This window comes from Equus asinus, chromosome 1, assembly GCF_041296235.1.
Source record: "Equus asinus isolate D_3611 breed Donkey chromosome 1, EquAss-T2T_v2, whole genome shotgun sequence".
Classification (NCBI taxonomy): Eukaryota; Metazoa; Chordata; class Mammalia; order Perissodactyla; family Equidae; genus Equus; species Equus asinus.
This window is the reverse complement of record NC_091790.1, coordinates 203348041-203374201: the sequence shown is the minus strand read 5'-3', so window position 1 is coordinate 203374201 and position 26161 is coordinate 203348041. Positions and strand designations below refer to the sequence as shown.

The 26161-nt window shown below is 41.3% G+C and overlaps 1 protein-coding gene across 4 annotated transcripts in view; it reads right to left on the bottom strand.

Moving 5' to 3' along the window:
* GALNTL5 (polypeptide N-acetylgalactosaminyltransferase like 5) overlaps positions 1-26161 on the bottom strand; it is a 71023-nt gene that overhangs the window by 19079 nt on the left and 25783 nt on the right. For all 4 annotated transcript variants that reach the window (XM_014829019.3, XM_070516493.1, XM_014829018.3 and 1 more), the window contains 3 exons: positions 21116-21282; positions 18302-18424; positions 2364-2613 (listed from right to left, as the gene is read on the bottom strand). In XM_014829019.3, the coding sequence (XP_014684505.1) occupies positions 2364-2613; positions 18302-18424; positions 21116-21282 (540 nt within the window). The remainder of the gene's footprint in view (positions 1-2363; positions 2614-18301; positions 18425-21115; positions 21283-26161) is intronic.

Here is a 26161-nt window from a genome sequence, read left to right as displayed (position 1 = left end):
CATACACTAACAGCATATTAGAATTCCAAAACTGTTGCTTTTCAGTATTTAAATATTAAGAATACTATTTCCCTGTTGAAATTCTTAGAGCCTAAAAAATACCAGATATGAGAGATGTGGAAATATTATAAAAATTATAAGTTAATTTTTTTGTTAAGTGGAACACCACAGATACTTCTTGTTAAAAGTAACTTTATTTTAAATTATTTTGAGATGAACTCAAAAGATTTATGCTTTATTTTTTTTGAGTAAATGAAGATTTTTACATAATACATTTTATTTAAATGAGGTATATCTTCGTTCTTTTTCATTCTGAAGTCTGTAACATTAACAATAGCTACCATTTATACAGATCACTTCCTCTGTGTCAGGCCTTAAACTATGAGCTTTACAAGCATTGGCTCATTTAATCCCCTCAAAAATTCAGAGAGGTAGGAGGTAGGTATTATTATTATTATCATCACCATTTTACAGGTGAAGATACTGAAGCTGAGAGAGGTAACTGGCCCAGCTAAGGGATGCCTTCATACACAACCCCAGGGAAGCTAGTCACCTATAGCCTCTGTGAACAGTGCCTCCTGGAAATGTGCAGTGCACAGCCTGTGCAGTACATGGCAGCCCTAAACAGCCAACAAGTGATGGCTGGAGCAGAGGAAAGATCAGTGGAAGATCTTTCACACACAGTGGAAGATGTGTGAAGGAATCTGCACATTATCCTTAAAAGCAATGGAAAGATAATAAGCAAGATTGGTGACATGCAAAATAGGATTTAGAAAAAATTAATGTAGCAACAGAGAGATTGCAATGAGGGAGGCCAGGCCTGTAGGCCAGACTGTCCGTCACGGTGTAGAGTCTGAGCCTGGGGCAGTGAGGGCCTGGACCGCGGGGACAGGCAGAGGGATGGAGAGATGTGATGTGAAAGTCATCGTAAGGATGGTTCTTCTGGAGCTGGTTAATCCCTGGGCTAGAGCAGGCAGTGGGAGAGTTGAAGACGGCGATACAGCGTTCATATGTGGTCACACTTAACGGCTGCATAACATCCCATTCTGAAAGTGCGACATATCTCCTCCCAATTCTTAGGTCGTCTTTCTTTCATCCTTGAATGAGGAGGCCAGGTTGCTTACTAAGAGGAGGGAGTCGGGGCAGGGGCAGGCATTGGGACTAAGGGGAGCAATACAGGTTTGGCATACCCACTTCGGGGGACGCGTGGATAAAGGGATGGCAGAGCATGCAGGGCGCTAGTGGGGGATGCCGCAGCTGAAGGCACTGGCAGGAAGCAAGTGAATTAAAGATCAGAAAGTCTGGACAACAGAAGAAGAAAGAACACCGTGAGAAGTAAAAGGAGAAATCAAAGATCTGGAGATCTCGATGATGTCCAAAGGGAGGTGTGGGTGGAGCAGAGCAGGAAAAAGCTAGGAGGGTCCTGGGTTATGGCCAAAGAGAGGGATATCTGGTAATTTAGAAGATGGAAGTTGCAGGATACAGCTGGAGGAATAATAATAATAGCTAACAATTATAAATAGCTAACATTCATACAGCACTTATTATGGGCAGATGCTCTTCCAAACTTGGATATGTTATTTACCTCTCAGAACAGCTCTGTTATTCTCCAGACTTTACGGACAAGGAAACAAGGCACAGAGAGGTTAAATAACTTACACAAGATCATCCAGCTCTAGCTGAGTTAAAGTAGAGGTCAGTACCTGGGACTCGCTAGGCTATAGTACTGGAAAATTTACTCATGTAGTTTGTTAAATAAAGAGGTTAACAGCAAAAGAAGAGACGTGAGCTTGGCGTCAAAGTTATCAGTTAATGTGAGGAGTGACCTGGAGGAAGTCTCTTCAGAAACAGCCTCATAAATGCAGTTAAGAGTCACAACATTCAAGTTGTCCTCTCATTCAGAAATACATTACCTGAGACTGATAATCTAGGAAAATCACATTTATGTCAACCACAAAATCACAGATGGAAGCACTTGGATAAATGTTTTATAAATGAATTTGACAAAGATAGCGATGTTTTCTGGGCTATCCACAGTGCTGATATTTTGTTCATTGATCGACATACGACTTGCTCCTGAGAAGCAAGTCCACGTTCCAAGATGGACATCCAGAATCAGAGGGATACCAGCCACGGTGGTGTTCTGAACCGGGGTGAGATGCTCACTTTCACTGGCAGAAACTCAAAACCTACCAAATTCTATTGTTATAGACTTTTAGAAACAAAATACATAGCAAAGTATTTCTCTTTATTAAACCCAAGAAATCAAAGGAATAATCTCTGGAAGCTTCTTTCCCCACACCACCCCGCAACCAGTTCCCAACACATATGCACCCTGTCTCTATCACCAGAAGAAGTCTTACCGGATGGGTGCAATGGGTCCTTCCGGTCCATCCATCTCATAAGAGAAAACATTATCCCATTTAAATTGTAGATGCCAGTTGAAAGCTCCCCTTACAACAGGAGAGGGCTTGTATTTCAGTGTCATGTAATCAATGACATCTATCAGAGGACATACTACCATTTTGGGGTCTTTGGCAATGGCGAGCAACAAGGGTTCCAGCCACACTTTATTCACCTCGCAGTGGCTATCCAGGAACACCAGAACGTCCCCTGGGGAGACAAGAACAGACTAGCGTTAGTGCCTATGGATGAAACATCTGACAACTGGAATCAAAGTCCAACACAGGGCCGGCCCCGTGGCCGAGTGGTTAAGTTCGCACGCTCCGCTTCGGCGGCCCAGGGTTTCACCAGTTTGGATCCTGGGCGCGGACATGGCACCGCTGGTCAGGCCATGCTGAGGTGGCGTCCCACGTGCCACAGCTAGAAGGACGCACAATTAAAATATATACAACTATGTACTGGGGGGCTTTGGAGAGAAAAAGGAAAAATAAAATCTTTAAAAAAAAAAGTTCTGCACCGCGAGTCTTTGTGGAGCATTTACTATGTGTTTGGCTCTTTCAGTTTCATTGTGGGAAGACCAGAAACACATATTTTCCTTTGTACCAAAGATGTGGCACACCATGTGCCATAGATATTCAGAAGACGTTGGTGAACGGTGGGTTACAGAGCGGTTTGGGGAAGATTCTAAAGAGGCAGGTGGAACTGAGCAGGTCTTCAATTGAAAAATATCATTTGAACTTGGCCTTGATCAATCAACTCAATTTAGCAATGTTTACTGTCAGGATACCTTCTTAGGTATTTCATTTGGTGCTTGGGCTGCAGAGACATATAATTATTTTTGCTCTTGAGGTCAAGCTTTAATGAGGGTCTATTCTGCTTAGAGAACATGGGAAAAATTGGCATGGCCAAATAAAGGACATATGTTGTTAAAGTACATTAGATGGGCTCAAACTGGAAGGGACCTCAAAATTCAGGCGCAGAGTTTAGACTTTTTCTCATAGCCAACATAAAATCATATGAAAGTACAAAAAACATCACATGTTTACATCAGAAGACAATATTGTTAAAATGGCAATAATCCCCAAACCGATCTACAGATTCAATGCAATCTTTATCAAAATCCCAGCTGGCTCCTTTTGCAGAAGTTGATCCTAAAATTCATAGGGAAAGGCAAGGGACCTGAGTTAGCTAAAACAATCTTAAAAAGAAGAGCAAAGTTGAAGGAATTTGAAGGACTTCCTGATTTCAACAGTTACTATGAAGCTATAATAATCAAAACAATATGATGCTGGTGTTAGTATAGACATACAGACCAAAGGAGTCGAATTAAGGGTGCAGGAATAAATCAAACATCTATGGTCAACTGATTCTTGACAAGGGTGCCAAGACAATTCAATGAGGAATAAATGGTCCTGAGACAATTGGATACCCACATGAAAAGGAATGAAGCTGGACCCCCTACCTCATGCCAAACACAAAAATTAGGTCAATTGGATCCCAGACCTAAAAAGGTAAGAGCTAAAACTATACAACTCTTAGAAGAAAACATGGGCGTACACTTTGTGACCTTGGGTTAGACAGCTTCTTAGATATGACGCCAAAACCACAAGCAACAAAAGAAAAATATAGATAAATTGGGCTTCATCAAAACAAAAACCTTTTGTGTATAAATAAACACCACCAAGAAATAAGAGAGATTATTTGCAAATCACGTATCTGATAAAGGACTTGTATTCAGAATATATAAACAACTCTTACAACTTAATAATAAAAAGACACCTTTGTTAAAAATGGGCAAAAGATTTGAATAGACGTTTCTTCAAAGAAGATATACAAGTGGCCAATAAGGATGTGCTCAACATCGTTACTCAGTAGGGAAATGCTAATCAAAATTACAATGAGATATCACTTCACATTCACTAAGATGGCTGTAATCAAAAAGACAGGCAATAGCAAGACGTGGAAGCAACCTAAGTGCCCAGCAACTGATGATTGGATAAAGAAGATATGGTGTATATATATACAATGGAATACTACTCAGCAATAAAAAAGGACAAAATCGTCCCATTCACATCATGGATGGACCTTGAGGGTATTATGTTAAGTGAAATAAACCAGATAGAGAAAGACAAACTCTGTATGACTCCACTCATGGGTGGAAGTTAACATATGGACAAAGAGAACTGATTGGTGGTTACCAGGGGAAAGGGGGGTTGGGGGGAGGGCACAAAGGGTGAAGTCGTGCACCTACAACGTGACTAATGATAACGTACAACTGAAATTTCACAAGGTTGTAAACTATCATAATCTTAATTAAAAAAAAAAAAAAGACAGGCAATAGCAAGTGTTGGTGAGATTGTGGAGAAATTGGAACCCTTGTCCTTGCTGAAGGGAGTGTAAAATGTTGCAGCCACTTTCAAAAATTATTTGGCAGTGCCTCAAAAGTTAAACATAGAGTTACCATGTAGCCCAACAATTCCACCCTTGGGGAGCATGCATACACCCAAGAGAAATTAAACTTAGTTTCACACGAAATCTTGTACATGAATGTTCATAGTAGCATTATTCCTAATAGTAAAAAAGTGATAACTCCAATGTCCATCAACGGATGGATAAACAAAACCTGGTGTATCCACTCTGTGGAATATTATTTGGCCATAAAAAGGAATGAAGTACTGATACAAGCTACAACATGGATGACCCTCGAAAACATTACGCTAAGTGAAAGGAGCCAGTCACAAGAGACCACATATTGTATAATTCCACTAAGTGAAATGTCCAGAATAGGTAAATCTATACATGTAGAAAGGAAATTAGGGGCTGGCCCTGTGGTGTAGTGGTTGAACCTGGCCCGCTCTGCTTCGGTGTCGTGGGTTCGTGGGTTCAGATCCCAGGCGTGGACCTCCACCACTTGTTAAGCCATGCTGTGCCAGTGACCCACGTACGAGGTGGAGGAAGATTGGCACAGATGTTAGTTCAGGGCTAATCTTCCTCAAGCAAAAAAAAAAAAAAAAGAGAGGAAGATTGGCAATGGATGTGAGCTCAGAGCAAAACTTCCTCACCAAAAAAAAAAGACAAATGAAAGTAAATGAATCATTATCTCCAGTTTGGTGAAGGGGAGGGGCAACAGGATGAAAGGGAATGGTGAGTGACTGCCAATGAGTATGAGGTTTCTTTGTAGTGGGACAAAAATGTTCCAAAATGAGGTTATGGTGATGGTTGTACAACCCCATGAATATACTGAAAAACATTGTATTGTATGCTTTAAATGGGCGAATGATATGGTATGTGAATTATATCTCAATAAAACTGTTAAAATCTTTAGGGAAGAAAGAGCCATATTGAAAAGAAAGAGTACATCCTCCAAATCTTACTATAAAATACAACTATTCTTCTATATGATTCGTAACAGAATTTTAAATCATTAAAAATGATATAAACTTTATCCCTCAGCTCACATCACTGGTTTCTTAACTATCCATCCAAAATAGTGTCTACACAGACAAGCAAATGCTCATGTGTATTTATTCTACCAGCTCCTTGAATAAGCAGGACTCTTGGGAAAAGTGACTTGATTTTGTTCCTTTAAATGCACAGGGAGGAATGGTCCTTTCCTTGCCCTTGGTTACGGACCAGAGCAGTCTCCAAGTCTCCTCCGCTTGCTCTTGGGTTATGGAAAGTCTTAGACGGCAGTCACGTTCAGTTGAAAACACAGTCTCAGTCCTGCAATTAGAGTGTCCAGGCCCAGGCTACCATGCGACTTCCTTACCACACGTGGACCGCTCATCGTCCTCCCCCCACCACGAGGCAGCCCTGCAGGAAGGCCGCTTGCTTTTGGATTAGTCTTCTCATCTCTTCCTTGCTCTTCTCCTTCCCTAGCTGGCTGCCTGCGGTTTCTGACCTCACTAACAGCCTAAGGAGAGTGAGAGAGGAGAAGAAAATGGGGCAGGACAGTTCTTTCCTGGTAAGACAGCGGGGTGCTCTCGGAGCTGCTGCCCTCCCTCCGGGTGTGGCCGGCACGGTAATCTTGAGGAGCCCCTCCCTTCCCATCCCTGTTTGTCTCTTATCTGCAGTTTCCTTCAGCTGGGCAAATGCATTTTATTCGGGTGGTCCAGACGCCCTCCTCTGCAACTTAGGGTCCCGTGTTCGACCTCTAGCCTCTCCTCTGCTAGACCCTGTCCATCCTTCCAGAGAGTCCCATTGGGCACGATCTAAGGTGATCTTTACTGCTCTCCCACTCAAACATCCATCGCCTGAGGATATTCGCCGTTGATACAGACGCTAACACGGAAGCAAATGTCGTTGGTCCTGCAGCCAGCCACAGCTCTTCTTTTGCCCTTTTGACAAAAGGCAAGAAGCCAACGATAGTCTACTTCTCCTCACACGCAATATATTTCTAATTTTGTTGTCTTGATGTCTGAGAATGTGCCGAATCCCCAGTGCGGGAAATTCATATCAAGTCCCTCTCGCCAGGCTTCGGCGAGCAGCTTTCTCCAAAAATCATCTCTAATTCTAACCATCTGACTCACCGTGGCTGAGTTATCTTATTGCTTCTCAAATATCTATTTTAAAATTTCTTCATGGTGGTGTGTCTGACAACTCGCTCTGGAATATACGTCTGTTGTCTTCATGCCTCAATCAAAACTGAGCTAGAGTCCTATTTTGAACTTACATAATTTTTCAGACTATTGGCAGCACACACACTGTTCAACACTTTGCATTTTTCACTTAAAAATAGCTTCTATGTTATATAACGTTAACATTTAAAAATTATGTCTGCTAATTTGATAGGTGAAAAACAACATCTGGTTCTCCAAAAAAGATATACAAATGGCCAACGAGGACATGAAAAGATGCTCAGCATCATCTGTCATTAAGGAAATGCAAATTAAAACCACAGTGAGGTACCACTTCATATCTACCAGGATGGCTAGAATTTAAAGAAAACAAACTCAAAAGACAGAAGATAAGGAGTGTTGGTGAGGATGTGGAAAAATTGGGACGCTTGTACATTGCTGATGGGAATATAAATGGTGCAGCTGCTATGAAAAACAATTTGGCAGCTCCCAAAAAGTTAAACAGAATTACCATGTGACCCAGCAATTCCACTCATAGGTACATATTCAAACGAATTCAGACAGACACATGTATGCACACGTTCATAGCAGTACTCTCTACAACAGCCCAAAGGGGAGACAGCCCAAACGGCCGCCAGCAGGCGGATGGAGAAACAAATTGCCATATATCCATACAATGGGACGTTATCAGCCATAAAAAGGAATGAAGCGCTGATACACGTACACGTAGATGAATCTCAAAACCATTATGCTCAGTGAAAGGGCCAGACACAAAAGGTATGACTCCATTTACGCGAGATGTCCAGAAGAAGTAATCTTGAGACAGAATGCACACTGGCGGTTGCCAGGGGCTGGAGAAGGGCAAATGGGGAGAAACTGCTTAATGGGTGTGGGGTTTCTTTCGAGGTGATGAAAATGTTCTGGAACTCGATGGAAGTGGGGGTTGCACAACATAACGATCTTAAGTGCCTCTGAATTGTTTACTTTAATCTTACGTTATGCACATCTCACCTCAATAAAAAAGTAACATCTGGTTACATTTTTTTGTTTTTAATCCTAGTAAGGTTGAATTTTTTTCAGGTGATTAGCCATTTGTAAATGAAATGTTCACATCCTTTGCCCATTCAGGTATTGGTGTCATGGGTTTTTTTTAATGGCTTTGTATGTATATTTTACATACTAAGAATGTTAATTTTTTTGTCTATCTTAGTTGTACTGTTTCCCCTAGTGTGTTGTTATTTAATTTTAGCATTTTTTATCTACAGTAGCTTTTCATTCTTTGAAGTCAGCTCTGTCTTTTCCATTGGGTTACTTTTTTTTCTTTATTGAGGTAAAATTGACACACGACATTATATTAGTTCCAGGTGTACAGCATAATGATTCAATATTTGTATGTACTACAAAATGAACACCACAATATGTCCAGTCAACATCCCTCACCACACATGCTTGCAGATTTTTTTTCTTGTGATGAGAATGTTTAAATCGATTGATTTTAAGCTTTGAGATTTCTTTATTCATAGAACAGGTAACTATTAATCTATGTTTTCTTTTTCTAATTTTAAAATTTTCTTGTAATAATTTAATGGTTTGATTTTAAAAAATAAAATTATTAATCCGGCTAGAATTTATTTAGGTTGTGGTATGAGATGAAGATTAAATTTTTTCCCAAATAACTAATCGTTTGAGCGCCGTTAAACAACCATCACAAAAGAACAAAGAACGTCCTTCCTCCCGTACTGACTTACGGTGCCTTCTCTATCACATAGAGCGTACCCTTGGCATTTAAAGATTTGAATATTTTAAACTCTGAAAATTTGAATGACCCAGAAAGATCACAAATGTACTATTATAAATCACAAAACAATTTAAAATTATACTACGTGCAAAATAATGGTGTTTTTCTGAGTGCTCGTTGAAATTAACTAGCTGAATCAACTAAGCAAAGCGTGTGGGAACGAGCCACCCAGCACCTACATTTCAAGGAAACTTCATTGTTTTTCACTCATCATAAAGCATTTTATGGGGGAAATTTATCTGCTACGATGAGAGCAAAGGGGTACTGGGGTTCCTTTTGGCTGATTCCCACACTCACAGAGTATTTTGTGGAAATCTCAAGTTTATTGCCAGAAAATGGAGCAGTTGTCTGCTTCTCTGGGCCACAGACGATACAGGAGAGATCACGCTATTTATTGTTTATGGAGGTGACCTATTGGACGTTCGTCTGAGTCCCATCGAAAAACCCTGGGTCTGCCCAGAATAAGCCACCCTCGCCTTCCGGCCTAAAATGAGCGGAGGGCATGAGGTCAAATCTGCCTGATAAAGGATCTTCCCCACACTTCCTCCCAAAGAATATCCGTGGAATGTTAAAAACACTCAGTCGCTCACTGAGGTTGCAAGTTGGAGCCCTGAATCTCTCCCTGCTAGAAGCTTGCTGTCTGCTTTCCTGTCGCAATCTGCACGCACAGCTTCTCTGGAGACTCTGGTTTCCAAGTTTCCTTGCCCGTTTTTGCTAAACAACAAATGCTGTGTCAATCTCACTCTTAACACTTTCAGTCTCTTTCTCCTCTTATTTTCTTTTCTGCTTTTCTTTGGTTAGTTTCTGTATGTTTACATTTAAACGTTAATTATATTTAATTTATTGTAAATAACACTAAAATACCCTTGATTTGGTTTCTAAAGCGATCATTTTTAAGGGCTCAAAAATATTTTCATTTTTATTAACCTATGCCTTATGTTATTGCTATATCTCTTAATTTTTTTGATGTTTAAGAAGGCAGAGTGCAAGATCTATTCTGAGGGAATTTACAGAGAATCTCATTGTGCTTAAGTGTATGATCCTCTTCCATGAAATATCTAAGCATTTCTGTTTAATTCACACTATAAATGTTAAACAGTCATTTGGATTTTGTGAAAAGCAATTCAACTGACTATACTATCTGAATTTCTAGTAGTTTGTTAGCTGCGTTCCCATAACCTGGTAGTGTGACAATGTTGTCTACTGCTGTGGAAATCACGAATCGTGGGGCTGAGTCCTGAGTTAGGCGCCCTGGAGCAAGTCTCTGATCTTTTGGGAGTTCAGCTTCTTTAACTGGGAAACGAGGCTGGTGAGTTCTAAAATCTCCAAGAGCCTTTCCACGACTAATGTTGTAGATTTTTATTATTTTCGCCCTGTGTTTCTCCTAGTTTTATGTATTTTGCTATCATTTTGAAGCATACGCATCCAACATTTACATTTTAATTATTTACTTGTACTAATCACTCTGCACTGGCATTTGTTTCATATTGTTAAAAAAAAAGAATATGTATAATTCCCTCATTTCATCATTGCAACAACCACGTTAGATAGATACCGTTGTTCCCATATCATGGATTAGGAAGCCGAGGTTCAGAGAAGCAACTTGCCAAAGATCCTGTAGCTGGCAACTGGTGAATACAGAACTCAACACTGAGGCTCTGGCTCAGAATCCAGTGCTCTTTGTGCCGTCCTGTCTCTTTCCTTTGATGTTTGTGGGGGAGAGTCGGCCCTCTGCACAGCTCCTTTGGAGAGCTCTGCTCAAGGGCCCCTGTCCCTGAAACCATGGCCTCTCTGCTTCCACCTGCGAAACTTCCTGGTCAGCCTGAGCAGCCGGCAGTTCCAGAAGCAGGTGGACTGCCAGGAAGTCAGATAATTACTGCCCTCCAACTCAAGGTCAACCACCTACAGAGAGGTCTCTTTCTAGGTATTTTAGTGTTCTTTGCCACAAGTGTGGTGGCTTAAAACAACACAAACGGATTATCTTACAGCTCTGTAGGTCAGATGTCCAACACAGGTCTTCCTGGGCTCAAATCAAGGCGTCAGCGGGGGTAAATTCCTTCCTGGAGGCTCCAGGGGAGAATCTGTTTCTGTGCCTTTTCCAGTTTCTAGAAGCTGCCACCTTCCTTGATTCCCTTCCTCCATCTTCAAAGCCAGCCGCAGTGGATGGAGTCCTCGCGCACATCTCTCTGACCCTCTGACCAGAACCTGGGAGGTCCTCCAGTCTTAAGGGCTCGTGTGGTGAGAGTCGGCCACCTGGATAATCCAGGCAAATCTCCCACCTCCAGGCCCTTTTCTTTAATCACAGGTGCCACCTAGGAAACATATTGACAGTCCCAGGGATTGGGGCGACGTCCTTGGGGGAGGGCATTATTCTACCACACTAGACAACAGAACAGTCTCATTCCATGCGAACGTGAAGCAACAATGACGCCCTCAGCGCCACCTTAGGTTTGGTTAACCTTTTTCTTCTAGGACACCAGTCTCTGCCTTCTTGGCCGCTTGCTGACCATCCGCCAGCCAATTCAGTGAAGGACCCGCTCCTGTGTCTTCACTCCCCCGATTGCACCGCATTTATTCCCCCAAACGTTGTCCTCTGCTGTGGCCCACCCTCTACGCTTTCCACAGGGCCCTCGTTTGAAGTATATTTCCCTACACTGACTTTTTCCACAAAATTCTCCTACAGCCTTCTTGCCTCATGTGAACCCTGACTCTCCCCAGAAGATGCTGCTTCCCCAGCAATGTCACTGGTCAAAAGTTCCTCCTCCTCCTCAAACTCCATGAATCCTTGGGCCCTGGGCAACATCAGCATTTCCCGGCAACCCATGGCTGCCTCCAAACCATAACGTGTCTGCTCCCATGCAAAAACATCCCCTTTCCTTTAGAGTCATGCCATCTGCTTATAGCTTTCTCTTCCTCACCTTTTCTCCATTTTGCAAAACCCCCGCCTTCTAACTCTCCCTAACGGAGTTATCTACCCAGTCTCAGTCATTTTCCTTCCTTCCCTGGGGCACAGCACAGAGTTCGTCACAACACTCTGTCTCAGCTCCTGCAATTTATGGGCAGCTTCCGTAGTCACATGGGCAGCGCCACCGACACAGACAAGTTGACAGGAAGTAATAAATACTATGAGTAAAAGTCAATGAGATAAGGTTGATAGAGAGGGGTAGGCACTTGCTATCTCACATAGGGTGGTTTTGAAAGGCCTCTCGGATAAAGTGACATTTGAATAGAGAACTGAACAAAGTGAGGCAACAGGCTCTGCAGACACCTGGAAGAACACTCCAGGGAAAACATCATGTGCAAGGGCTCTGAGGTAGGGGCATACGTGGTGTGTTTGAGGAGCAGCGAGAAGGTCAGTGCATCTCGAGTAGAGTGAAGGGGAGGCGAATGAGTGAAGAGTGAGAGCAAAGGAACAGATCTGGGAGACTCTGCCAGAGATAAAGAGAGCCACTTCACGATGGTGCAAACGTCAGCTCCTCGGGTAGCTAACACAACTCTAAATGTGCATGCACACATTAATGGCATATGAAAATCCATGTCCGTGTTCAATGGGTACAGTTTATTTTATGTAAATTGTATCTCAATAGAGTTGATAAAAATGAAAAAAAGAATAAGCGGGCACGGACAGCCCCTAGTAGGTGCTACATAAATCCTTGTTTGGATGAGAGAATACATGAATAAGTTAATGATGGGCCACCAGCTGCTGCCTCACCTGCTCGCACCACAGGGTGGCACAGCTGCTAACCTGGGAGCAGTGCCTGGACCAGGCAGCCCACAGCCCGGGGTGGCGGCAGGCAGCAGGCAAATATAGATTGACAGCTTGCAAGCACTGACAAAATTACAAGAAAAATGAATAGACAAATCCACAATCTTAGTTAAAGATTTTAATATAACCCTATCAGAAATTTATAAATCAAGTCAAATTAGATGAATAAAAATATAGAATATTTGAACAACAAAATTAGATATATACATAGAACCTACAACCAAAAAGAGAAAATTTACATTTTTAAAAAATACACATGGGAGTTTTGAAAAATTGGCCCAGCTTTAAGACACAAAGGAAATCTCAACAAAACAGACCACAAATTCTAACAATAATATAATTAACCTAGTAGTCAACAATTAAAAGACAATTTTAAAAATTTCTTATGTTTGGAAAGTTTAAAAGTCACTTCTTAAAAACTACCTAGGCTAAAGAGGAAACCAAAAAAGATACCAGTGCCTAGATAGCTTATAGGCCAATTTTATGTAACTTTCCAAACACTGATAATTTATTTTATGTAGATATTCATAAAAAAGGAAAAAGGAAAACTGTACGATTCATTCTATGATTGTAGTAAAGCAAAGTATAAGAAAACAGTACAAAAGAGGAAAATTATAAACCAACCTTACTTTTGAACACAGAGGCAATGTGTGTATGTGTGTGTGTGAGAGAGAGAGAGAGAGAAAGGATGGTGGGGAGAGGGAGAGAGAGTATGCGTGTCCGAAGCGGGTGTTGTAAGACGTTAATATCTAGTGAATCTAGAGGAGGGTTTATATAACTGTTCCGTGGGTTTGAAAATTTTCAAAATAAAAAATTAATAAGACTCTACTTCTTCTCCTTAAAAAACCCACAAACTTTATGGTAGTATTATGGGTTGATTTTGTCCTTCAAAAAGATGTATTCAAGTCCCACCCCTAGAACCTCAGAATGTGACTTTATTTGGAACTGGGGTCATTGCAGATGTAATTAACTAGGATGAGGCCCTACTGGAGCAGAGTGGGCCCTTAACCCTACATGACTGGTGTCCTTATAAGGAGAGGGAGATCTGGACACAGACAGACACACAGGGAGGAGGCCGTGTGACCAGAGACGGGGACTGGAGTGATGCAGCTGCAGCCAAGGACTGACAGCCACCACCAGAAGCTGGGAAGAAACAAGCAAGCATTCTTTCCTACAGCTTTCAGAGGGGGCACAGCCCTGCCGACACCTTGATTTTGAAACTCCAGCCTCCAGAACTGGGAGACAATAGATTTCTGTCGTTTTAAGTCAGCTGGTTTGTGGTCCCTTGTTACGGCAGACCTAGGAAACTAATATTGGTAAACATAATATTTAAGTGAAAATTTAGAATTGTTCCCATTAAAGTCAGGAACAGGGAAAGGATGCCTACTGTCGCCACTTTTATTCAACGTTAGAGAGGAAGAGGGAAAATTGTCTATTTTCTGTTAGAAGATGCAAGAGATTCTATCAATAGTCAATAACATTTAAGAGAGTTTATGGAGGTTTCTGGTTATAAAATCAAATATGCAAAAGAATCTCATTCCTATATATCAATAATAATTTAAAAATGCAACAGAAAGGGGCCAGCCCTGTGGCTGAGTGGTTAAGTTCGCACGCTCTGCTTTGGCGGCCCAGGGTTTCGCCGGTTCAGATCCTGGGCGCAGACATGGCACCACTCATCAGGCTGTGCTGAGGCGGCATCCCACATGCCACAACTAAAAATATACAACTATGTGCCCAGGGGCTTTGGGGAGAAAAAGGAAAAATAAAATCTTAAAAAACAAAAAAGCAACAGAAAGATCCCAAATCATAATTTAAAAAAAAAAACACAAAAACTCAAGATAAACAGAAATAAATCTTTGCAAGTGATCTCTATGGAGAAAATAATAAAACATTATTGAGAGAACATGAAAGCAGATCTGGATAAATGTCCATGGATGGGAAGACATCATTAAAAAGATGTAAATTCTTCTCTATTTTCATCTATAAACTCAATGCAATTCCAATGAAGATCTCAATAGATTTTTTCATGGAACTTAATAAGATGATCCTAGTTAAGATGATTTTGCAGAATGAAGTGGAAATATTTGTCCTACCAGATATGAAAACTTCTTATCAAGCTATCCTAATCAAGAGAGGGTATGATTAGCCTAGAAATATGCAAACGCAATAACAGAGCAGAAGAGAGAAGCCAGAAATAAACCCAGGAATATACAGATATAAGTGATGGGAGTAGCATTGCAGTCCATGGAGAAAGAGTGGACTGTTTAATGAACAGTGTGGGGACAACTGGTTATCCATAAAGAAGAAATTGGATTAGATTCTCACCTTACACCATTCCCAAAACAATGAATTCTAGGCAGATTAAACATGTAATGTAAAAAGCAAAAATTTTCAAAATGCAGAATATCATCATGATCTCAGAGCAAGGAAGGATTTCTTAAAGAGGACATAAAAATCATAAGGAAAAATATTGATAACTGATTATTTTATTATTTAAATTAAAGCTGGTTGCAATTATAATAATAAGTCTCCAAAGTACATAACAGCTCAAATTCAATAGAAACTCATTTCTGCTCTTTAGCAGTCCAAGGCGGGTGTTTCTGATGAGGGGGAGCCCTTCTCCATGGGGCCATTCGGGGACACAAGCTGAGGGAGGCTCTTCCATCTTCAACCATGGCCTGCAAAGTCACCTAGTCATCTCCACCCCCACCAGCTGGAAGGGGAGACAGTGAGGAGTGAGACAAGTCAACCTCCGAAAAGCCTTAGTGGAGAAATGACACGTATCACTTGCACTTGAATCCCGTGGTGAAAACATAGTCACAAGGCCATGCCTACTGCCAGAGAGGCTGGAAAGTTCAGTCTAGCTCTGCGCTCAGCAAGAGGAAATGGATTTTTTTGTGAACTGAAGGACTTAAAAACTTCTGTTCAACATAAGACACCATCAACGAGGATGGAAAGACAAGCCGTAGACTGGGGAATGATAGCCTCAGTGTATATAATACATGATTTGTATCATAAAGGACACCTTGAGATCAATAACAACAGTACAAACAACCCAATCAAAAAATTGACAAGGGATACAAACAGACAAAAGTCACAGAAAAATCTATAAACAACCTACAAAAATATTAAAAAATACTCTACAATGCCAGTAATCAAGGAAATGCCAAGAAAATAAAGGATACCAATTTTTGACCAATTTTGGCAAACATTAGAATAACTGGTAATATCCAGTGCTCGCTAGGCTCCAGGGCAAGGGCCTTCCTGAACCCTGTGATGGGGCTGTTAATTGGTGCAATCCTTTTTAGGACAATTTGGCAGTATCCATCAAAATCTCAAATAAGAATTCCTTTTTGCTCAGCAATTTCACTTTCAGCAATATATCCCATAAGTACAAGCACACATTTGCACAAAGATATATGTACAAGAATTGCCAGTGTAGCCCCTATGTTCATCGCAGCATTATTTACAATAGCCAAGACGTGGAACCAGCCTACATGCCCAGAAACTGATGATTGGATAAAGAAGATGTGGTATATATACACAATGGAATACTACTCAGCCATAAAAAAGACGAAATTGGCCCATTCACAACAACGTGGATGGACCTCGAGGGTATTATGTTAAGCGAAATAAGCCAGTCAGAGAAAGACGAACTCTATATGACTCCACTCATAGGTGGAAATTAGTATACTGATAAGGAGATCTGATTGGTGGTTACCAGGGAAAAGGGGGGGTGGGGGGAGGGTACGGAGGGGGAAGTGGTGTACCCACAACATGACTAACAAAAATGTACAACTGAAATCTCACAAGGTTGTAATCTATCATAACATTAATAAAAAAAAAAAAAAGAATTGCCAGTGCAGCATTTTTTTTTGAGTAATGATATAAAATAAAAATGATCAATTGAAAAGTGGCTAAACAAATTATCACAATCCATTATGGAATGCCATACTATGCAGCAATTAAAAACTGAGGTAAGGGGCCAGCCAGGTGGTGCAGTGGTTAAGTTTGCATGCCCCACTTTGGCGGCTGGGGTTCACAGGTTCGGATCCTGGGCGCAGACCTAGCACCACTCATCAAGGCATGCTGTGGCGGTGTCCCATATAAAAATAGAGAAAGATTGTAACAGACATTAGCTCAGCGACAATCTTCTTCAAGTAAAAAGAGGAGGATTGGTAAAAGATGTTAGCTCAGGGCCAACCTTCCTCGCACAAAAAAAACAAAAAAAACCCAAAAAACCTGAGATAGATCTTAGGCACCATCATGGAAAAAGTTCCAAAACATTAAAATTAAATTAAAAGAGTAAGTCTCAGGACAATACGTATAGTATGATCCCATACATTTAAAAATCCTTAAAGGTGTGTGTGTGTATACATACATACACACATATGTATATAAATACATGAAAACAAAGGTCTGAAAAGACATAGACCATGCTGTGTTAGTGGTTTGTATTGTCTTCTGCACAATAAATATGTATTATCTGTGTAGCTGAATAAGAGAATGTCTCAATTGATCATGCCAACATAGAAAAAGAGAATCAAATTTTGCTTTTATTTGCCCTTCCACTAAGTAAGAAGGCGCCTCTCTAAGGAACAGAGACATTTTGTCAGATTGCAACATGGGCTGATGAAATACCCCTGAATGTTACCCATCTCCTTTGGCTCTAGTCTAATATTTTGCAAGCAACCCTCTGACCATTAAGTTTCCAGGACGCTTGACAGTTGGAATGCTCAGATCCCCCTCGGGACGCATCCCCCAGCATGCTGACTGCTCATGGCTCACAGCCGAGTCCCTCCTCAGGAACTGCCCTTGGTGGAGGATGGGGTCTGCCTTGTCCAACGTGATGCCCCTTCCCTGGGGGGCGGGGGTGTCCTCATCCATGCCTGGTCCCCTTATCTGGATGTGGGACCTCTCTGCACCGCTCTTGGTGGCTCAGGGGGCTCAGGTTTCCCTTTAAGAGAACCTGCTGTGAGGAATGGGTCTGACCGCTTCCAAACCTTTGGGATCTACCACAGTATTCACACCAAGGCCGTGCTCTCCCCAGGGGGCTCCCAGCCAATGACCAAGCACGGCATGGGCGTGTGAGGAGGGGCACTGGATGGGGGAGGACCAGAGCTGGGCCATTTGGGCCCAATGCAGGACTCCTCTAATGGGCCATCTGGGGCTCCCCACTAGCCCAACTGAGCCTTTCTGACAGCCACAGAGCAGACTGAAGGGGTCAGGTCAGAAGCTTCCAGCCCGCACTTCTCCTTCTCGCCTTACCCTTCACAAATGTTTCTCCCACGAACTCATTCTCCTCTCATCTCACCTTGGTCTCTGCTTCCCAGAGGCCCTGAGCTGACACCCATCCTAGATGCAGAGTTTCCTGTGGGATCGGCAGCTGCCCCATAGCTCCCCTCTCCACACAAAGTCCTGCTTTCCTCACTCCAGTGGTTCCCAAGAGCACCCCAGTGGGCTCGCTGCACGGGCAACTTCATCTCAGAGTTTGTATCTGGAGAAACTCATCTCATAACAGGGGGCTGACACAATGGCCCTTGCAAAAGGATATCTTTTATTTGAGATAACAAATTGACATTTCGAAGTAGAATACTTTTAGAGCCAAAAGCAGATTAAAGATTCACAAGGCTGAGATATATTTCTACTCTTCTGTTTACGTCAGGGGGGACATGGAGGGCCTCCCTGAGGATTATTTCTGCACGGACAGGAAGACCTCTGTGACATAGACACTGAGTCATTGTCCCAAGTTCATACCTGAAGCAAGAGAGGCTCCAATTAGCCTTGCTCGAATCAGTCCCTCTTTCTTTTTGTTTCTTATTAATTTTATCTTTCCCCGAAAAAATTCCAGGTGATGGTCTAGTTTTTCTTTCAAATCATCTGGAAAAAAAATCCAACATTTGACTATTTATAGACGGTAACTACAGAAATTAAAACAACTTATCACAATTTTGGTTGATTCCTAAAAACCATGCTATTCTCCAGAAGTCCTAACTTTAAAAGAAAATTTTATCCTATGTAAGGAAGAGAAAGAAAAGTGATTCAGCATCAAAATCAACTGTAAACATTCTTCTTTGCTTCTAGTGAGATATTTCTATCTTAATAAATCACTATTAAAATTTTAAGAGAAAAGGCATGAGCTATGGTGCTTTGGAGCAATCTGACTTTATTACTAACAGCTGGCTTCTAACTTGGTAGTAACTCTTAGGCAAGTTATCAAACCAGTCGAGTCTCAATTTCCTCGTCGGTGAGAAGGGGTAGCCACCATATTCCTTGCAGTACTGTAGTGAGAGGAAGAAACACATCACTCAGCACAGAGCTTGGTGCCTAACAGGCACTCAATATTCGGAGGTTAACATGATGATGATAAAGGCTGGGCTCAGGTGAGATGGATACAGATGCCTCAGAAGTCTAAATTCCTAAGTCCTAGGGATCTGGATCAGGAGGTTAGGGGTCAACAGAAGCAGGTTCATTGTAATCTTGGCAGAAGGAGTGATATCCTTCCTTGTCCTTAAAAAGAATGCCAGGGCCCTGCTCAGAGGTTGACTGCAGGCTGCATAGCTTCTCCTGCAGGGTTGGGGCAGCATCTCTGCTCAGATGTCTGCAAACACCTCTCTAACATGCAGGACACAGAGGAACTCTGAGAGCCAGACCCAGGAGGAAACAAAGGCAGTTCTGGCAGCGGAAATCACTGACATGAAGTGGAGGGCTTGAGTTTTTCAGAAGATGGTCATGTTGTTGGCTTGTAGTCTCGGGGAACCAGGACTATGAGAAAAGTGGATGGCAGCACATCAGCTCTGAGCATGCCTCTCATGTAACTCAATGGCAGCAGATCCCTGGGCCCCCATCCCCTGCTCCCCAGGTTGAGGGAGTCCATCGGCAGTGCCTACTGGTGTCAGCTGGGAAAGACCAGCTGTCGTTCAAAACTCTTCTCCTAGAGCCCACATGAAATCATTGTGAATTAAATGCGGGAACTTGTTGGTCCTGAGTTCCATCAGAACACAGAAAACCTCCCTTCCTGCATTTCCTGTGTTTGAGGTTCTATGTGGGTCTAAGACTAAGTTCCTTGGTGGGGTGGGTGAAATCATCACAAATCAGGTGACCGTGGATCAAGAAGTAGAGGTATCCGGTCTGGAAGCACACCCATATCTTGGTCATCAGCAGCGATTGCCCTGATGCCTAAAGAAAGTATGAGCAGGTCACCGGATATGTCTCTGAACTCATGGCATGGTTCTGAAAGGTGAGGGGAGGTGTTCTATGGTCATACTGGAATTTCATCTCCACGGCAGGACCCTTGTCCCTCTGGGTGAGAAGTTAGAACTCCATAGTCCAGCAGAAGATCCTACCCTGTTCCCTGCTCATGGCTTTACTGGGGACTTCCTGCCCAGCATGTGGCCAATGTGTTGCTCAGTGCTACCGATCAGCTAAGGACTCTGACCATCTCTCCACATCGTCTCCCGTGCACAGAACTAGAAATAAACAGTGCTGTACCCCTCCAATATGGGCGGCTCCTGTAGAAATAACGTCATATATGACAGTGCCTGGCTAACGTGAAATTCCTAAATACAGCTGACATTAGCTTGAGTTACATTCCCTCTTTGAACTGATGCACCTAGCGTCACTTCCTGATGGGTGAACCTCCTAGGACGTCGTCTTCTGTTCCCCTGCCTGTTCTTCCTACTGTTTCTCCCCTCTTTCTTTCTCAGCCCATAGTGGGTCAGAGTGACAGCAGATCAGGTAAACTTTTGGGTAGGAACCTATGCCATACTGACTGCTTCGGCGGGAAATGGACCCCACAGGGGCCTGCAGACTCCAAAGATCTTTTCACTAATCTGGGTCCTATTGGTCTGCCTCAGGTTTGTAAGTGTAAAATAAACAAGTAATTTCAAATGCTGAGTTGTTAATCAGATTTTGTAGTAGTATCACGATTCTTTAAAGCCAGTGAGCATGGAGGAACAAGCACCTAACTATGGTTGGTCTCATTAGAGTTCTATCATGTAGAGTGCCTGGAGCGTGGCATCTCCCTGCATTAAGCCCTGTAATAGTTCCCCGTTTTCTCCAAATAAAATCCAAACAATGCCTTTTATGAGAGGTTGCCTTCTTACGTCTCTGGTTTTATGCCCACCCCCTCCCCATCAACGCCATACTCATACATAAACTACATAAATACAGAACTCTTCCAAACTCATCATGTTTTCTCTTCCTCTGAGCCTTTACAATGCTATTTCTTCTGCCTAAAACACTTTTTCCTTCCTTTCTATCTAGATAACTCCAACTCACCCTTCAGACCTCAGTTTAGATGTCGCTTCTTCCTGAGTGTCATTGATGATCTTTAAAGACCAGGTCGGTGCCCTACGTTTAGCTCATGGAAGCACTAACCATCCCCATTAGCCCAACACCATAAGGACAGGAAGCAGCTCTTACATCCCGCCAGCGTATCCAACGGCACCCAGCACACTGTCTGCCTCAACATCCACCAAAAAATGTTCTTTGTATAAAATAACTCCAGCACTATCAGAGATAGCACTGCCCTCACGGTAGATTAGACAGATCACTAGCGTTCTGCCTCACCAAATTCGCTCATGTCGTCTACCAAAATAATTTCTTCAAGGACACGGTATGGAGTGAGTTTCATGACACTGGACACTGTCCGTAACAAAGCATTAAATTCTTCATTGTGGAAGCAAATGACAATGCTGGCAGAAGGTAGCCTGGTTGGGTAATGTTTTTGAAGACACCTGCAGGCATAAATAAGAGGAAGAAAATGATTCATCTAAAAGCCTTAGGTGTTTTGGGATCTCATTCAAAGACCTTTCTTCATTTGCACTTTTTTCCTCTTTATTCCTCTAATTGATTATTATGATAATAATGTAGCAGGATATTTAAAAATACAAAAATTAAGATACAAAAATTTCTTTAACTTCTTATGCTGTTCTAATATTTTCTAAATCACTCCTTCCTTCTTAATGTCGGTCACAATTGCTCTTATGACTCTGTTTTGATAATATTAGTTCTATTTGAACATAGGATAAACACAAATTATACATATATTTTGGTTTCTATTATAAAAATGAATTAATAAACTTACACACATTTAAAGATTCAAATTAACTTTATTGCACTATCTTCAAAGAAAATTCGTACTTTTTCCTATATTTGTGTAGTCTGTTGCTACACAAATGTAGTGGATATGGTGCAATTGGATTTCTTCCAAGGATTTGATAAAAGTGTATTTATGTACGTATGCACTGGAGAGAAAAATAGAAGCTGAATTCTACTAACATTAGTTATTAGCTGTTAAAGTGTTGTTTGGATTGCTATATTATTTGGTTGTATTTTGAAATATTTTGGTTGTAAATGACAAATCCACTGGAATTACCTTAAGTGTAAGAAAAAGAGCTATGTTGTAACGGCACCCAAATGTCTCATAAGACCTAGTGACAGGAGTGTGGCTGGAGCCTCCCAGAACGATTGGAACCGGAGGCTTGAAAGCCACCAGGACACTCTCTCCATTTCTGCTCTGTCTGTATGTCTGGGGATAATAATAATGATAACAACAACACTATCAGCCTGCCTCATGGATTGTGAGAATCAATGAACTGATACTTATAAAATGCTCAGAGAGGGCCTGGCAGGTAGTAAGTATTATATAAGGCTCATTATATGATTCTTATTCTCTCTCTGCAACCTGGCTTGTTTCCACTTCTTTACTCCAGAGTGGGAAATGTGACTGACATCAGTATATCTTAGAGTCCAGCACCCAAAGAGAAACTGGTAAGACTTTCTCTTTTGCAAAAATTCACAGGAAAGGATTCATTGGTCCAACGTGGCTCAGGTACCCATCCCTGGGCTAATCAACTGTGGCCAGATAGTAGGGTCAAAATAGAAAGTCACTATTCCCACTGCATCCATGTAAAGGGGATGGGGCAGGGAGCACTGGAAGGGAGGTGCTGGGTAGGCAGTCCGATAGGGTCCTAGACAGACCTTCTGTATATTCATGGCTTGAAATCACCATGGAAGAGGAGGGCTTTGTCCTGGTCAACATTTTTATCCAAGATGAGATGAAGATATAGAAGGCATGTCTACCAAGTGGAAGCTGACATTCTGCTCAAAGGAATGAGAATATGAAAGATGACAGAATCAAGAAAAGACCCAAGAGGATGGGAAAGGGGGTGGGTGCCACATCTTGCACATAGGTTGAAAGCAGCAAGTGGAAAAATGGGGCTACATAGAAACATATAGAAAAATGATTACAAGGCTTAAATTCCAATAGGATCATTGAGTTATCAAAGAAGAAATCAATGAGAAAGACGGAGAGGGAAAATGGAAGGATAATACCAAGAATGAGACCGATGATGGTCCAGGGTGAATTCGTGCTACTCAGATCTCATCTCTAATATTATTTCAATCCTGGGTATATAATTTTAAGAAAACTATAGATAAACTGAGCCTCTTTAGAGGAATGAGACAGTGATAGCAAAGGAGCCTGAAACCATATTACACAAGGACTCTTTAGACCCCTAAGAGAAATCTGGTGTGTACGGGTTTTTCTAAAATTAAATGATAAATGTTGCTGTGGTCTTTCTATATAGAAAAACTTTCCTGACCTAAATAAGTGGTTTTTCAGGGTAAAAGTAATTTGGACAAGGCCTGAGTTTGGTTGTCCTCAGTTCGCTGATCTACTCTTTGCTGATTGTATAGATTACCAACAGTGTAGTATAAAGCAGGACTATTATGGGTTGAGTTGTGTCCCCCTCAAATTCATGTGATGAAGTCCTAACCTCCAGTACCTCAGAACGTGGCCTTGTTTGGAAATGGGCTGTTGCAGATGTAACGAATGAGACGTCATTAGAGTGGCTCTCATCCAGCAAGACTGGTGTCCCTATAAAAAGGAAAATTAGGACCCAGGATGGACAGCCCCAGAGGGAAGACGATATGAGGAGACACAGGGAGAGGATGGCCGTGTACAAACCAGGGAGAGGGCCTGGAACACATCTTCCCTCACAGCCCTCGGAACCACCGACCCTGCCAGTACCGTGATCTCCGACCTGCAGCCTCCAGAAGCGGGAGAGAATACATTTCTCTTTGAGCCCCCTAGTGTATGGTGCTTTGTTACAACAGCCCTACCAAACCAATAGAAGGATGTTAAATTTTAATGTGCATAAATACCCCCTGGGCTTCTTGTTAGATGCGGATTCTGATTCAGTATGTCTAGGCTAGAGCCTGGGATTCCGCATGGCTAACCAGCCCCCAGGGGCTGCCGTGCTGCTGGCCCCAGACCACACTTCAAGTTGGAAGGGTCTAGTGGGTAGGGGCATTACTTAAAATGACAAAATGACAATCTTTCAAGCATTTTAGAAAAACATGGTGATAGACGATAAACTAATTTGTAAGCAGTTATTCATTTGTTTAAATCTGATCTTAAAAAATCCACTTTTCTAAATAATTCTTGGATCAAAGAGGAAATTAAAAATTGCAAATTAAAGATTAATCAAGATAAAAACACACTATGTTAAAACTTAAGGTATATGGCTAAAATCCTAATCAGAATAAAATGAATACTTATAAATGTACTGTTATTATGCAAGAAAGAGGAAAAATAAACTATTTAACCTTAAACACTGATAAAAAGACAACAAAAAGAACCAAAAGAAAGGGCTAAGATCCAATATAGGTAGCTAGAAATTAATGAATTTGAAGACGACAAAAGCAGAAATGATACATATAACCAAAAGTTGATTTTTTGAAGGACGACTAGTATAGACCAACCCTCAACAAGCTTAAGACAGAAAGAGGGAAAATGTACAACAATAACAACGAGAAAGAAAGTATCAGACCTGTCGATGAAAATAATCCATAACCAATCTATAAATGAAAATTTGGGTGAGTTTATTCTGAGCTTAAATCTGAGGATTATAACCCGGGAGAGTCTTTCCACAAAAGAACAGAGCACTCCAAAGAGGTGGGGGTATACAGGGTGGTTATATACCCTCAAAGAGTATGTTTCACATATGATTGAAATGTCCCTTTTACAGTAGTCACGAGGCTGCTCTGTCAGTACAGTGATTGATGGAAACAGCAGATAGGTCTGCTGTCTCAGTGATCCCTGCAGGGTGGCAGATCTGTTGCCTCGGGCTGGGCGGTCACAGATGAGCGCTGCAATCAGTTCCCAGCCTAAAGAAAGATGCTTAATCTTTAAGGAGATGCCAACGTTGGGAGGGGGAGGGAAGTTGCACCTTTATCTCAAAATGTCTAAGCAGATATACAATGCATGCTCAATGGCCACAGTCAGGCACTTTTGGAAAAACAAAGTCAGGCCGAATTAGGTTTATACCAAATGGCTTCCTCATATACTCCAATGTATCCTATTGCTTGTCATTTTTATTTGTCAGACCAGAGAAGATAAAAAGAATTACGAAATTAGGATGAGTAATTTTATGCTAAGACCCTTGAAAAATAGGTGAAATGGATTTTTATTGAAATAGAATATCCTAAATAGACCCTAGAAGTAGAAAGCCTGAGCAGCACAATAAATAACCTTGAAGGAAACAAAATTTTTCAATGTCTGCCACTAGAAAATGGACCAGTGACTCATAAGTTCTATTTCAGCATAGAGAATAGATAATTATCATATTATTTCAAGAATTTTAGAGCATAGAGATATATGGAAAACATCTGAATTCATTTTATGAAGCTAGTATAAATTGATGTCAAAATCTGATAAAGTAGCACAAAAAAGAAGAACACGAGCCAGGGTTTCTTAAACTTGAGTCATGCATAGACTTCTTTTGAAGAGAAAATAAGATCTCAACTTCCAGAGTTGTTTTAAATTACTTTCATGGCTCGTAAATATGCATAAACAAAAAAATTAGGTAGAATATCTTTGTGTTTATAAGCTCTTACACAGCTATAAATAAAACAGTAAAAATAGTGAAATACAGCTAAAAACAGTTAAATTCCAATTAATAGACTAATTTTAATTTTGGGTGTGTTTCACTGAAATGAATCACCACTTACACCCTCTGTACTACCTGTTACAGGAAAGTTTCGTTCAATCTGACTGGACCGTACTACTATGTATTATGTGACTGCTCAACTCCCCCAGCACTTTTTTTGTATTGGAAATATCGTAAAAAAGACTTTATCGGTACAACGTGCTATAAAGTAATTTGGCATAACTTATACAATTTGTGTATTAGGTCCGCCTCTGTTTGACATCATTTATGTCATTCATCTATTGTCTGCCACTGTTCTTTCTCATTATCTACCGAAACTGAGTGGCTGTAGTAAGGTTGTCATCCTGTATATACATATGTTAACTTTTAAATATTACATAAAAATGGGAACAGAAAATTTTAAAATTCTCATGGAGAATTTGTAGACCTCTGAGAATATGTACATGGATCTCAATTTGAGAAACATTGATACAGACTAATCTCATTTATACAGATCAAAACAATTAAAGCAAGTCAAATAAAGCTGCATTTTAAAAGAATAGTATAACTAAGGTCAGTTTAGGAATGTAAGGATAGCTCAACATAAGATAACAACAATTTGAAGGAGGAAATTCATACGATGGTTGATTCAGTCCTGAGAAATCATTTGATAAAACTTAGC